The 15,667-nt window shown below is 35.7% G+C and overlaps 5 protein-coding genes across 5 annotated transcripts in view; 1 reads left to right on the top strand and 4 right to left on the bottom strand.

Annotated features, from left to right (window-relative positions):
- Positions 1 to 15,667, top strand: part of LOC108653980 (small ribosomal subunit protein mS37) — a 145,718-nt gene that overhangs the window by 89,176 nt on the left and 40,875 nt on the right. The gene's annotated exons all lie outside the window — the stretch shown is intronic.
- Positions 11,257 to 11,875, bottom strand: LOC108652686 (uncharacterized). The gene has a single exon (XM_018102878.2). The coding sequence runs from the start codon at positions 11,732 to 11,734 to the stop codon at positions 11,369 to 11,371; it is 366 nt and encodes a 121-aa protein (XP_017958367.1). The 5' UTR covers positions 11,735 to 11,875; the 3' UTR covers positions 11,257 to 11,368.
- LOC108652685 (uncharacterized) lies at positions 11,888 to 12,696 on the bottom strand. The gene is made up of 4 exons (XM_089262064.1): positions 12,586 to 12,696; positions 12,358 to 12,513; positions 12,125 to 12,289; positions 11,888 to 12,062 (listed from the first exon to the last, which is right to left on the bottom strand). Exons 1-4 carry the CDS (start codon positions 12,694 to 12,696, stop codon positions 11,913 to 11,915), a joined length of 582 nt encoding a protein of 193 aa, XP_089118190.1. The 3' UTR covers positions 11,888 to 11,912.
- On the bottom strand, positions 13,347 to 14,148 carry LOC149090961 (uncharacterized). The gene is made up of 4 exons (XM_089262051.1): positions 14,098 to 14,148; positions 13,878 to 14,033; positions 13,645 to 13,809; positions 13,347 to 13,556 (listed from the first exon to the last, which is right to left on the bottom strand). The coding sequence occupies exons 1-4, from the start codon at positions 14,146 to 14,148 to the stop codon at positions 13,407 to 13,409; spliced, it is 522 nt and encodes a 173-aa protein (XP_089118177.1). The 3' UTR covers positions 13,347 to 13,406.
- Positions 14,726 to 15,528, bottom strand: LOC108652683 (uncharacterized). Its single transcript, XM_018102875.2, has 4 exons — positions 15,428 to 15,528; positions 15,195 to 15,350; positions 14,947 to 15,111; positions 14,726 to 14,885 (listed from the first exon to the last, which is right to left on the bottom strand). The coding sequence occupies exons 1-4, from the start codon at positions 15,497 to 15,499 to the stop codon at positions 14,736 to 14,738; spliced, it is 543 nt and encodes a 180-aa protein (XP_017958364.1). The 5' UTR covers positions 15,500 to 15,528; the 3' UTR covers positions 14,726 to 14,735.

Raw genomic sequence — 15,667 nt, 5'->3', positions numbered from 1 at the left:
AGCAAATACTTTCGACCTGAAGATGAACCTAGAACAACAAAACTCTAAAGTAGTGGGTAAAAAACAACAGAAGAATAATAATAAAATCAAGGGAAGACGGTATAAAACGCTGCATCATTGCGCTCAGCGCTCAGCATCTGATGAGGGTACGCCGGGCAGACGAGTGCTCGAGCGGGAGTAGTTGGCAGTCAGAGTTGGAGCTAACATATCCAAAGACAAGCCAAACACTTGCGTGTGTCACTGCGCTGACGCTCAAGTGCTCAGTCAGGCACCAGGCACCAGCTCCAACTCCAACGCCAACTCCAACTCCAACTGCGACTCCAATCACCAACTCCAACTCCAATAGCAGCACCTGTAGCAGCAGCAGCTGCTGCTGCTGCCGTTATGGAAGCTCCGGGTGTATGGGGTCTACGGAGCCTGCAGACTGAAATGAAAATTAAGTCATCAAGCCCAGTCAGGCAGGCAGCCAGCCAGCTAGTGTCTCAGCATGTTGAAGTAGGTGCTGTAAGTCCCAAAATCTATACAGATACAAAATAAATGTAAGCATAATCATAAGACAAAAATGCACTGATAGAAATATATAACTAAGAATAATTATTGACTTGATATATAATAACATTATTTTATATTTTCTTTATGAATTAAATTAAATTATAATCATAAGACAAAAATACACCGAGAGAAAAATATAACTAATAATAATTATTGATTTGATTTATATTAAAATTATTTTATATATATACATTTATATATATTTTCTTTATTAATTAAACTAAATTATAATCTTAAGACAAAAATGCACTGAGAGAAATATTCAGCTGAAAATATATATTGATTTGATTTTTATTAAAATTATTTTATGTATATTTACATATATATTTTTTATTAATTAAATTAATACATACATATTGCACGATTAGAAGACAAAAATGTACTGAGAGAAATATATAGCTAAGAATATATATTGATTTGATTTATATTAAAATTATTTTATATATATACATTTATTTATATAGTTTTATTACTTAAATGAATACGTAGATATTTTTCCAATATTTTTTTAAAATTATTTTATTCAAAATACATTTTTGTCAGTGCATATTTAAGCGTGTAGCTTGTAGCTTGTTGCTCAGACACTTCTTGATGAGATTTCAGCTCATCAGCATTTCGTGTCTGCTTAGGCAAACGCGTTACAAGTGCCTGGTGACTGTGTCTCCAATCGCAGACCCACTCCCAGGCCCATTTCCAGGTCTCATTCTCAGTCTCAGTCTCTGCGACTCAGTTCCAGTTCCATTCGCAGTTGCTGCAGATGATGAATGGGCCCGGTTGACATATGAGGGTTTTAATCGTTATAGAAAGCCTACGCATGCGATTCGAGCATTAAACTGAAACAAAACATGAATTTTACGTTCCACCTTTTTTTATTTTCTTCTTCATTTTTCAATTCTAAAAGAAAAGAAATATAAATATGGATTTAATAAAAAAAATATATAAGAATTATAGCTGTTCATTTCTTCTGCTTCCACTTGGTCTGCACCGGGGCAACTCCCACGCTTTGTTATCCTGTTTTGCGGCTTGCGCTTTCTCCTTGGCCAGTGCGGCATCCTTTTTAACTGCCCGCCACATACTTGACTTTGCAACGCGTCATGGAGCGCCTCATCAGACAGGATCAAACGGCTTTCAACAAGTTTTCGCTGGCCTTTTGTTAGAGGCCCCGAAATCGAACAAAGACCAGACCAGCAAATCAAAGCGGCAAAAAATAAAGCAACAACAACACATGTAAAATAAATAAAGAAATAAAAGGAAAAGCTGAACAGCGGCAAATGTCAGTCAGGCTATTGATTATGATCATCAAATTATTGAGCGCCTATGAGCGAGGCATCGACAGCGGCGTCGACTTCAGCCTGAGATTGGGCACAATACGCCCCCTTCCGCAACAAATGCGGCCAGTCCAAGGAGGAGGCTGTGGCAGCAACTGTTGCTGCTGCTTTGCCTGTTGCTTTGGCTGTTGCTGATGAAGACAAGTAACAACAAAACTGCTGACACAATCGCAGCAATTAAATCGTATGACGCGGCGGCAATGCCAATGCAATCGAAGTCAATCGACAACAGGGCCCAGGCCCTGGGTATGGAGTGTGAGGGAGTCACTCGGCTGACTGACTCTCGAGGAGCGCATCTCGACAGCGATAAACGATTTTTGGTTGCGTCTTTACAACTTTAACAGGTGAGAAAATGGGTTCAACAGCGTGAGTGTGCCTCTCTCTCTTGCGCGCGCGCTCTCTCTGTCTCCCTCTTGCTCTCTGTCTGTGCGCGCCCATTTCAGTTTCATTCATGAGTCCTGACATCGTCTAATTCAATTGTCCAGCTCTTTGGCGCTATGACTGGCCAAAAAACGTTGGAGTAAAAGGGTAAACTGAAAGGGGGCACAGGTTCAGCGGCTAAGGTTGAACCAATGATTGTTTTTTGGCCAGTTGATCGCATCAGCGGATTGCTCGCATTTCATTCGCTCCAATGGACCATTTACTTTGAACAACACAGCAGATCTGCATGGCCGATGGTTGCTGCTGCTGCTGCTTTCAAGTCGCCCGTAGATAATTTCACCAATCAATTGAACTGAACTTCCGTTTCGATTGCGTGCCAGCGATAAAACAAATATATATAAATATGGTATATACATTTTTGATTTTCATTTTTTTTCGGTGGATTTTTTTTTTTTTTATAATTTTTGCCGAAATTGCTTTGGTTTCTATAAATAAAAATAATTGCTTTATCTTTGAGTGTTTGCCTTTGAGTGCTTAATCCAGAAAGCTTTGTGGCTCATGGGAGTATTCAGCGAGTAGCTTGGAGCTAATTCTGGAGGTAGTAGTATAGTAGTATATAGTAGTAGTTTATATATATATATAGTACTCCAATTCTTGTAGATTCTCTATTTAAATCGCTTTCTTCATATTTCTATGGTTTATATGCTGCTTTGATAAAAAGTCTGAGATTTGTTTCTCAAATATTATATTAACTGGGTTTTTTCCTATTTATGTATGTTTTGAAAATTACTAAAATATATTTATAATTTATATATTATATTAAAAAATTATATTTGTCTTCAATTTCTTATATAGATATCCATCCATTAATATACAATATATATTGATAATTACACTATGAATTATTGTTAATGTTTATGCTAAGCACCTTATATGTTATTTTCAAAATTATAATTTATTTATAATATATGAGACATACATTTTTTATAAGTTAGCTTAGGTTATTTTCAAAAGTCTTTTTTAATAAAAATTTTTTTTTATAATTAATAAAAAAGTGTTTTAGAACTTATTGCTTACTGGTTAAATAAATAATAGATAATGGATAAGTATGACTACTTTTTAGATGCCTGATATATGTAACTAATATAGTGTAATTTTTTATTTTTTATCAACTTAAATAGTTTCATCAACTATCCAGCCATCCATGCAAGCATCTTGCTACGATTCTTTCGTCCTTATTATATAAGTTAAAAATCTATTATAAATCATATTACAATGAAAAGTCTTTAAAGATATAGCTTATCATTATATAGGGAATAGAATTTGATATTGTTTCATCCTAATATTCGATCAAAGTCTATAGTCTAGATTGACTCATGAAACTTATTTGTTACATCCATACTAGAGACTCAATTTTTTTTTTTTTTTTTTTTTTTTTTTTTGCCTGCCAGGTTTCCACGCTTGGCAAGGCTGGCGGCAAATTGCGACCAATTTATTAATTCACAAAACAAAAATGGCCAGCAGCTAAACAAAACAAAAAAATAAAAATAAAAAAATTATAGAAAAAAAAAACTTTGTCAAATGGAAAACGCAAATCCTATTTGTCAATTTATTTGCGCAAGTATGCGTGCAACCAGCTACAATAACAACAACAACAGCAACAAAATGTCAATTGCTTAAGCAAATTGCGCATAATTGACTTTTTTCCAATTGCTCAACGGGCATTGTTCGACGGCGCCCACACGGAGGCCACAGAGTCGGAGAGTCACAGCTGCCCGCTTAGATTCAGCAGCCCCTACCCATGGCCCCGACTCGACCCGGCTGGTTGCCCCTCTCCTCTTGGCGGCCCTTGCCGTTGCATCGAGCTCTGCGCCCGCCGCCGTCACGCCCCGTCTATAAAACTGTCCGCGCCAATGATTTAATTTCCCAAATATATATTTTCTGTTGTTTGGTGTTGCTGTGTGGAGTGGGGCATAAATCTTAACCAAGTGTCAACAACGGAGCGTTGTAGGTGGCCACAAAGGAAAGTTGCCGCGCAGCCGGCCTGTTGCATGCATTCCACAATGTGGCAACATTTTAGATAATTTTTATGGTTTGTTTTTGCTGCAGCTCATTAAAAAAAAAAAAAATAAAATAGAAATGGAATTGGAAAGAAAGAAAGCCAAAGGACATAAGAGGCACATTGTTGGCTTGTTGGCTGGCAGCCACACCTACTGCTGCTTGGCTGGATTTGTGGTTCGCCCCCTGTTGCCTTTGGCCTGTTGCACGAATGTGTCGCATTGTCTCTCGCTCTAACAATTATGGCCCTTTTGTTGCTCAATCTGCCGCAACACTTGTGTCCTCCTGCATTGTATCCTGCTGTCGACCGTTTCATAATTTCCGCTTAAAAGGATTTCACAGTTTCACAGCATTATTGAATGTCTAGCCGAACATGGGTATGCATGATTGTTTATCTGCGTGTGTGTGTATGTGTGTGTGTGTGTGCTCGTGTGTCTGTGTCTGTGTGCTGTCCATAGTTAATCCCATTGACATTATAATGAGCCGCTTTTGTGTGGCTCTAAGCACTTATGTCATAGCCAAAGCCACCAACTGCGGCCCAAGTTCTCTGACTAAAAACACGCAAAAGCGTAGCTACACTTGCAGAAAATTTAATGTATATTTATATAATGGTAAAGCAAAGACTTTCTTAATTTACTAAAATTTTTTAATTTATTTAACTTAAATTTCTGTTTTTATGCAAGCATAAAATTGATAGAATTTATTGAATTCTTCTTATGAATTTGATTTTTATTTTCTTATTAATAATTTAAAATATTTTCTATATAAATATCTGTAAAATATCATTAATTTATTGTTTTTTATATAATAATACAAAAAAATATTATAAAATTAAATATTTTTAAAATTCTCCTGTTTATTATTTAATTTAGTGGAATTAGAAATATAAAATTTATACCTTCTTATTATTTTACAAAATTCTGCATTTAATATTCGAAGGAATAAAAAAGTTGCTATAAACTCCAAAAAAATGTTTTATATATAAAATAAATATAAAAATAACACTATTTTCTTATTTACAAATAATTGCAGTTAAAATTCATCAGAATAAAAATCTGTAATAAAATTATTTTTCAATAAAACATATTTTTTCGCTTCTAATTTCATTTTAAATTTTATAAAATTAATGGTTAAACTCTTAAGCCAAAAATCTTTGCATGTCCAGGTAGTTAAAGCTATTTCGCCCAGTGTAATCATGCGAGGGGAAATGTCGCCATGTTGGCGTCTTGTGAAACGGAAGCGTTATCCAAAAATACGAATAGAAACATACGAATACGAATAGTCGCATAGTCTAAACATACAGATGGCGTGTTGCGTGGCGGCAAAAGTGGCCCCTATCATTATAGCTGTCGTCTTGGCTTGAAGATTTTTTGACTGGTCTTTTTTTCTCTCATTTTCTACTCATTTTTTGAATTGGTCAGCAGCAGCAGCAGCAGTAGCAGCAGCGGCAGCGGCAGCGACGGCGACGGCGGATGCGCTTCCAGGGGCTAGGCAACAGCTCGATAGCTCAGCAGCCAGCAGCCATGCTCTTAGTGATTTCTAGGCCCAAAAAGAAAAAAAATATATATGTTGCATGCAGCATTTTTCTTCATTGTTTCTTTGTTAAATTAGAGGGGAGAGGGTAACCCCATCACTACCACCACAAAAAATAAAATTGATTTACGACTTCCGTTGGTAATGAAAATTCACTTCAAGCACAAAACAAAAATTTGTGTTTTTGTTTTTTTTTTTGGTTATTTTTTGAGCTACTTCATTTTGTTGGCAGCGCCGATTGGCAGCCCATTTGGCCAGGCAGCGTTTGGTTTTATAGACTCATTTAAGGCGATTATTTAGCAATTTTTTAACGTTTGCCATACATACAAATTGTGCGAGAGGCGCGAGGGCGTGTAACTTGCAGTTTTCTGAACAGCTTCCAGCTTCAGCTTCCAATTTCCAGCGCCAGCGCCAGCTTCAGCGCCAGCATCCAGCTCCAGTTAGTGGCGAAATTTATGAGGCAGCAAGTGAATCATTTAAGTTAATGACTTTCAAACGTGTTTCACAGCATATATGTATAGATATATATATATTGTTGATGCCTGATTGACTTGGCCAGAATCTGTAGAGTCGATGTCTGCAGCTGCGGCTGGCTGGCTGGCTGGCTGGCTGACGCATTGGCCAAGACTAGTAGCGCGCCTTGATTGATAATCCGTTGATTGAATTATGAGCGCAACTCTAATTTGGCTAGACTCTGTATGCTGTGCAGGTGTGTCTGTGTGAGTGTGTGTAGATCTAGGCGCTTACTAGTTGCCTAGCTGCCGCCTAAATGCAGGCCCAACAAGCTGGCCCCGACTTTAGTGCGCCTTTGGCGCTTTTGGCGGCAAATCAAACTGAGACTCGACGCTAACCAACTCCAAGAAATTGGCAAATTGGCTTTTGGCAGGCGGCACAACTTAAAAACAAAACAAAAAAGAAACTGTAGAATCAAAACGTTAAAACGTTGCCGGCCAAAAGAGTTGGGACTGTAGCAGCGGGGTATATTGATTTTGCCATTGAATATGCCATTGAGCTTGAGTAAATATAGATGTTAGATATAAGCTAGTTGATATAAATTTATAGAAATATAGAAATAGAATATAGAGATGCTAGTTGATATAAATTTATAGAAATATAGAGATACATATGTATGTATATACTAACGATTAAATATCTGTATGTATATATGTTTCAATGAACATCGTTTGAAAGTTTTACATACATGTTTGTATATATTTCTCAATCTTACCTCTTACATAATACTCTTTAATAAACATAAATTTAATCAACGGATTGCTGATTATTTAAATCATTAAAGATTCTTTAATAGATCGTTTATTTCTTTTGAGGATATTTACTATATATTTTAACTTAACTTTGATGTAAGCTGTGAGTTCTTAAAGAAATTTATTGCCTACGAAGTTGATTCAAAGTTTAGTTAAGCGATTTTTTTTTTATAATTAATAGTAAAACTAATTATTTTTATAAATTTTTGGCATATAAATATTATCATATATATAATATATTTTAAATGTATGCCTATATGTAAGAAACTAAAATTGTGTAAAAATATAAAATTTTTAGACTATGATTTATGGTTTATATTGTGGCAATCTTAGGTGCTTGAATCATATATACATATGTAAATTTATAGAACAGAGGAGCTGCGACAGAAGGTGGCTGCAGGAGATACAGAGAGAAAGGAGAAGAAGGAGAAGACATACATAAATATACATATAATTTATATATATATATATATATATATATATATATATATATATATATATATATATATATATATATATATATATATATATCAAAAACAAAAGCAACAGCAGCGACAACCAGAAGAAACTACTGAAATATTGATTAAAGAGCACTGAATACTCTTGTACTTGAGATATGATGGAATATATTAAATTGACACTTAATGCATGATATATATATATATATATATATATATATATATATATATATATATATATATATATATATATATATCATGCATTAAGTGTCAATTTAATATATTCCATCATATCTCAAGTACAAGAGTATTCAGTGCTCTTTAATCAATATTTCAGTAGTTTCTTCTGGTTGTCGCTGCTGTTGCTTTTGTTTTTGATGAGCGGCTTCACGTTTGCGTCTGCGCCTCTCTATATGGCCCTACGTCTGGCTCTTCATCGCCCTGCTCTGTCGCTCTCATTTTTGCTGCCTGCCTCAGTCTATGCGTGCCAAAATGCCAATGGCGTTTTAATTTGAAGTCACATTTGGCAACGGCGTCGAGCGCCTGCTCCAAGTCCAATTTTAGTAGTTTTTTTCCTTCCCCTTTTTTTTATGCATCATTTATGAGCTGCCGCATTTTATTTATTTATATTCATAATGTTCAAGTCGAGCCTGGCTGTTTTAGTTTTATACATTTATTTGGCTTTTCCGGCACAGAGCAGTCGTAGACGCAGTCGCCGCTCGTAGCCCGCTTGCTGCAGGGTTTGAGCCGAGTATTTTCGACACTTGTTGCCAATATTGTTTGTACCTGCTGCGAATTAAGCAAAACTGGATTAGGTTCTATTTTCCTTTTGCTTTGCTTTCTTTTAGCCAAGTCCTAATCCGGCCTCATGTAATTGCGCACAGACATGGCGCCAGTCAGTGCGAGATTTGAGCCATGGCCATTGTCATTGTCATTGTCATTGTGTGCTGGGCTAATAGGATCAGCTATGGCTGTGTCTGTCTGAGCCTGGCGTGAAATCCGCAAATGTTGTTTACCTTTTGGCGAAAAAGGGGTTCGCACTGTCAGCCCATCCATCCATCCATCCATCCATCGAAAAGTCGTCAAGTGCATTTTAGACCTCAACTCTACGCTCTACTTGAACTGTTTTGTTTTGGCCAACTGCTGATTGTGGCCTTTTGTTTTTAGAGCGACACCCACGACAGCAACGGCAACGGCAACGGCTCGAACTCGAACTTCTTTTTGGGCTGAAATGTTGTTGTTGCTGTTGCTGTTGCTGTTGCTGCTAAGGCTGCTGCTTCTTCCTCTTCTTGTTGTTCTTGGCCGTGAGTCAACAAAAAAAGTTCGCATCGATGGGAAAATTGTGCAAACAATAAACCGCAGAAACAGGCACATCGAAAGCTCTCAAGCCAAATCAAGATATAGCCGACAAAGCACACACACACACTTATACATCCAGTCATATCTACATCTTTTAAATATATATATGTATATCTCTTATTTTCTATAGCCATTATTATATTTCATTCGATAGCAATTATTGCTACCGTTTAATTGTGCGCATTGCGATTTTGTGGAGCTTCGACTTTGATTTTTCACACGGCATTCGACTGCGCCCCCTCTTCCACTGCCACTCCCACTCCCACTGCCACTCTCTCGTTATGGCCCACTGCTTGTCCAGCCCCAATCCTCTCCCTTCTAGCTTCTGCCAGCTGCAGGCACGATACCATATTGCCTCATCAGAAGCGCGTCCAGCGACTCTTCGCTGTGAATGCAGCCACGTGGCTAATGATTCGCATTCGCCTTCCTTTTTCACGCAATCGGCCCAAGCGACTTCCAGCACTCGGGACACTCGGGGCAGTCGGCTGGTCCGGCTGAAAATCTATATATTAAAATTTAATGATTCACAGCGAAACTTGGTCTTTGGTATTGACGGCATTTCAACTATTTCATATCATTTCCACACTTGTGCTCGGATTTTTCAGCTCGGCTAAAGTTTTTCGCAATAATTTGCATAGATAACTTTATTCTTGCACTCTTATAAAGCTTTCATTGACCCAAAGCACTTAACTTCACCTCGGGCAATAGACTCAGGTAATATTCGCACTTGCCCAGCTCTATAATCATTTGGCTAACAGCTGCTTGGGTCTACGCATGCATAAAGGAGAAATCACTAAAGCAATGGCATTACATGATGGTTATTGAATTCATATATGTATGATCTAATGGTATATATGTTAGAATATTCCAGGCAGACAGTATAAAATCACGGTGAAAGATAATACTAAGCTAGAGAAAATTCTTAGCACCAATCAATCAAATCAATGGTAATATTTAATTGACGTCTGTCTATATGAATATATAAGTATAAGTACACGACCGTCCTATGCGATTCTCATTCTAATGATAATGAAGTTGTTTGATTATCAATTAAATTGAAATCATATATTAAGTTCCAATAAAAAAATGGAAATGAAATGTGTAAGGCTCTGCCTTTTATTGATATGAATATGAATGAATAAATCTTGTATGTTTAAAGTTAAGAACTTATGGTGATCTGAGCACGGGTTACCTTCTGGCTCTATATAAAAAACTGTTTTCATTAACAAACGTCGAGTCATCTTGACTGATGCATGGTGGAAGCGTACAAGAAAAAAAAAGTGCAACCGCAACGTGGTCGCAGTTAATTACCTGTGCGAACTTTTCAACTAGACGTGCAACGCGGCCCGCAGCGTTACAGTGAACACTCGTTGTAAGTTGACTTTTAACCGGTTACTAACTGACATTTTCACCTTGTTAATTATGCGCACGGTCATGCAAAATCGCCCGCCATTTCAAGTGGCCAAATGAAGTATCCACTCAAACTTGCATTGTCAGCGATGTCGAGCACGATGGACGATGGACGATGGACGCTGAACGAGACATGGTCATGATGATCTCTTAATTGCATAGCTCAAGTGAAAACAACAGCCAACTGACAACTGGCAACTGGAGCTGCAGCCTCCCAAAAACAGCAATGGCAACAGCAGCTGCTTGGCTAATGTGTCTTCTATAGAACCGCTGTACTTAATCTAGAAATTCGTAATGCCTATGGTGGGATCTATGAAGAGGCAAGCAGATTTATTTGCAAATTACCATGCATATTAGGTGTACTAAATATAGGTCAGCTGAAAACTTAATTGTCCACCAAAATCAGCCATATGAAATACAATTTTCAGACCCAATAAATCAATTCCACATCAGAAATGATCTCTACTGAAAAACCAACCTTTATGATGTATACTCTGGTTCTAATTATAAAATATATACATATAGATCTATATGCATGCATGACAAGATCTTAATAACCGCTGCTGGGCCATAATGATGGAACAGCTGAATTTAGTCAGGCGTTACCAATGGATAAACCACTTGAATGAACGCCATTGCAAAAATATAAAAAAAAAGTGAAACAAAAATAAAAACCATTGCTGACCTGTCTGACCCGAGCACAGGTGACAGGTGCAGGCCACCAGAAGTGTGGATACAGGTGTTGCAGGTGCCGTAGGTGTATTTGTAGGCGTTAACACAGCCAAAAGACTTGAGCAAAATTAACGTACCAAACTGCTCAGCAGACAGCTGGCGCCATCTATTGCATTTTACGCGAAACAGCCAACAGATTTAGCCGCCAGAGGCAACCAAACCAATGAATTGAAATTTGTGTTTAAAAATATCAAATAATATGATATATACCATGCAGTTACTGGTCTTTAAGGATTACACTTTGAATTTGTAATGCTCATAAAACCCAATAGTAAAAGATTCCATTTAGCTCCTAGCAATAGTGCATTCTCGATGGCTTAAAGCGTCCATATTCGCCATTTGTGGTGGGCGGTACTTTGGCATTGCTGTTAACATTGTGACTCTGTTCATCTTGCTTTTCCAGTTCTTTCAATGAATCCAGATGGTTGTAGGCGTGCAGCTTGTTCAGTCGCCTTTCACGTGCATACTTTAGGAATATATCCTGACCGTATCTATGCTGGCTTTCACAATAGATCTGGGCGATGCGACTGAATTCGATATTCTGCCTGCCTGGATACCAGCTGAACAGCTTTTGCCAACGATCCGATGTCTTGGTATCCTTGCTGGCAACCAGACGATGATATTTCAAATTATCTGTCGTGATCACATCGATCGGCATTATGGAATCTCTTACTTATTTTCTTTAAATCTACTTAACTTATTAATTTTTGTTTTAGATTTTTCTGGTTTTTTTAATACATTAAATTTTTCGAAAGTCAAATTACTTCATCATACTGTGAATTTTATGTAGCTTCTAACCCGATTTACATTGTATGTTTATAGAATAGAATCTTGCTTTATGTTTTTGTAAAGTAGACGATGACGTCAGTGCGTGCAATATCATCATTATAAAACGTTAGATTCAACATATATCGTCCGCCGGGAATCAAATTCTTTACAACACTGTTCACATATTGTACTGGTAGCTTGTCCAGTATTATGTCGTGCTATTAATAGAAGGCAAGAGTAAGTGTTGAATATAATATACGAAATAAGTGGTTATACATACATTGAAGGGGCATGTGTGATTCATATTCGAATATGGTGCAAATGTACTGTATATAAGACTGGCGAATGGATTCTTCCGATCTCTCAAAAATTTGCAGGCATTTATGCTGCCATTAAAATGCTCGAATATGTAACGGGTGTCACGCTTTACAACCTTAAATACAACCTGTATATTTAGTTATATAGTCAATTTATAATTAGCGAATTATCAATAGAAAATTTGATTTTCTTTACCTTGCCATTTCGAATGGGCAACTTATGGAGAACAGCTTTCACCGAAAAGTATTTGTAGGTCCGATTTACGGCCTTCAAGTAACAATACTCGTATTCCAAAAACTTTTTATCATAAGTGAAACAGTTAACATTATTGAACTCAAGATCGGCAGTTATCTAAAAATGGACAGAAAATAATATTTGTATGACAATATTGGAGTTTATGTATAAATGTATTTTTCAACTTACAGATATTATGCCAATAAGGGCAATAAATGGAACTAAACGCAAAAATAACATTCGTCCGCTGTTGGAAACCAATTGTTCAATAATAATTATAGTTTCACACTGTCTGTCCATTACGAATGATATTACATTACATGCCCCAAAGCAGTTGCTAATTATAAATGTCATTATTTCAAAAGATATTAATCTATATAAGTAAATTCAAATACACTCTATGGATCAGCGAATTTGCATATTTTTAATAATTTGTCATAAACAATTGTGAAAGATAGAAAACTTAGAAACACCCAATGAAGATATTATGCTCACTGTTCATCCGTTACTCGTACTATGAGCTTGATCAATTTTGCCACCTCCGTTACACATCAGTTGAGTAAACTGAACACAGTGCAAAAAATATCGTTTGAGCATTACTATTGTTAGCACCTTGTTGCCAATTTAGCTAGTTTTCCGTCGAAATTAAGAGCTGCAGTGAACTATGAAATGACTTTATTTGAACTTTAAGAGCACTACAGTCAAAATCCCGAAATATTCATTTCTAATCGATTAATATATTCGTAGATTGAGATATTACAGCTAAACTATTGTTAAGCTATTGTCAATTTGGCTTTTCAGGACCTAAAGACATACCTGTTTTATCTTACACTTGAGCTGCAATTGAAAGCTGATTGGTCAAAACGAAGAGGTGATAGTGGATTTTATATTTCAATTTTTGAATACGTGAAATTAGTTAATCAATACAGTGTGTTTCATATTCTGGTTAATTCACTTACATAACTGAATTTGAAAAACATCAAAATTTTATAATGATTGCAATAATTATATTAAGATTTTGTAAAGTAGACAAGAACATCAGTGCGCGCAATATTGTCATTATAAAACGTTAGATTCAACAAATATCGTCCGTCGGGAATGAAATTTTTTATAACACTGTTCACATATTGTATTGGCAACTTGTCCACTATTATATCGTGCTATTCCAAAAAAAATCAGGGTATAAAAAAGAATCATATTGAGCAAAGATTTGAAGAGATATTCATACATACTAATTGATATACGTACGTTATATGGACATGTGTGATTAATATTTGAATATGGCTTAAATGTTTGGTATAAAAAAGAGGCTAATGGATTTAGACCATCTCTCAAAAATTTGCAGGCATTTACAGTGCCATAGTAATGCTCAAATATGTTGCGTGTGTCACGTTTTACAACCTTAAACGCCAACTAAATATACGAATATAGAACTTTTGATTAGTAACATTCTAACAATCATAAAATATTATATTTCTTACCTTAGCATTTCGAATGGGCAATTTATGGAGAATAGTTTTTAATGACAAGTATTTGTAGGTGCGATTTATGGCCTTCAAATGACAATATTCGTACTCCAAAAATTCTTTATCATAAGTCACACAGTCGACATTATTGAACTCAAAATGAGCAGTAATCTAAAAATACAAATAGAGTATTCTTTTCATGTAGAATTTAAAGTTAATAGACAATTTAACTTACACCTATTATACCCAGAAGGGCAAAAAGTATAACTAAGCGCGAAATTAGCATTTGTCTGCCGTATGGAAATATTTTAACGATAATAAATACCAGCCTATCTGAGCAATATATTTTATATGCTTCATCGCAGTTGATAATTAGAAATGGTTGCATTTATTAAGCTATTAACTCATAGTAATTAAAATTAAAAACAAAAAATTATACATCCGTGTATTAATATATTTTAAATGAGGAATTATTGTCTATCCATTACCACCCAAAGGTATTGTGAAATATAAATGGTTTTTGGGTATGGATACATTTATTTGAATTTTTGGCGCCACCGCTACTTATCAGTTGAGCTAATCGAACGCACTGCACAAGCTATCGCTTGAACGTAACTATCGATAACATGCCGCCACTAGCTAACATTAACAATCGACCGTTGCGCCACTCTGGTTAATGAGAGCTCTTTTCACGACTATTAATAATTTAAATTATAAATTTAAAACCCCACAACGTCAAAAAAAAATCGTAGCTAGTGTTTTGTGGAAAAATTGTGCTTTATTTCAATTTAAATTTAAGGTTCGTATATCATTACTGTTTAAGACCTCACGACGGATTTTATTGGGTTTTACATCTGCATTGCACTAATTCTATTATGATTTTGAAAAATAGACGATGACCGAAGCACGTGCAATATTGTTATTATAAAATGTTAGATTAAGCAAAAATCGTCCATTGGGAATAAAATTTTGTATTACACTGTTCACATGGTGTACTGAAACCTTTTCCAGTATTAAATCGTGCTATCGAATAAAAACAAATTCAAGTCTTTAAAAAAAATTTAAAATAAACTGTTTTACTTACGTCATAAGGACATGTGTGATTAATATTTGAATATGGTTTAAATGTCTGGTATATATGATTGGCTATTGGATTACGACCATCTTTCAAAAATTTGCAGGCATCTACAGATCCGTCATATTGTCCAACTATGCTGCGGGTGTCGCGTTTTGCAACTCTAAAAATTATCTGTATATGCATATATATATGTATATTTATTAATTGTTGAATTTTGCTTTAATATAATTTTTAACTATACAAAAATTAGTTACCTTGCAATTTCGCACTGGCAATTGATGGAGTAAGGTTTTTATTGATAAGTATTTATACGTGCGGTTTTCGGACCTCAAGTAACAATAGTCGAATTCCAAATATTTCTTGTCACAAGCAATACACTTGATATTATTAAACTCAACATCTGCAGCAATCTAAAAGTACAAAAAAATGCATTACCTTTATGCAATTCATAAACATTGAGATTACATATATAAATATTGAAACTTACACCCTTTATGCCTACAAAGGCGACAAATAGAATCAAGCGCGAAAATAACATACGTTTGCCGTTTGAAAACATTTCTACTCTAATAACTAGGAAACCTAAAAAATAATATATTTTATATGCTTCATAACAATTCATAATTATGAATGACAACATTTCTAAATCTATAAATGTTTTAAATAGAGGATTACCGTCGATTATTAACCATTAAAGTTATTGTGAAAAGTGGCTCCGGCGTGGATA

Source organism: Drosophila navojoa, chromosome 5, assembly GCF_054131105.1.
Source record: "Drosophila navojoa isolate 15081-1374.11 chromosome 5, UAZ_NAV_1.0, whole genome shotgun sequence".
Lineage (NCBI taxonomy): Eukaryota > Metazoa > Arthropoda > Insecta > Diptera > Drosophilidae > Drosophila > Drosophila navojoa.
The sequence above is the reverse complement of the archived record's forward strand: the minus strand, read 5'-3'. Positions and strand labels throughout refer to the sequence as shown.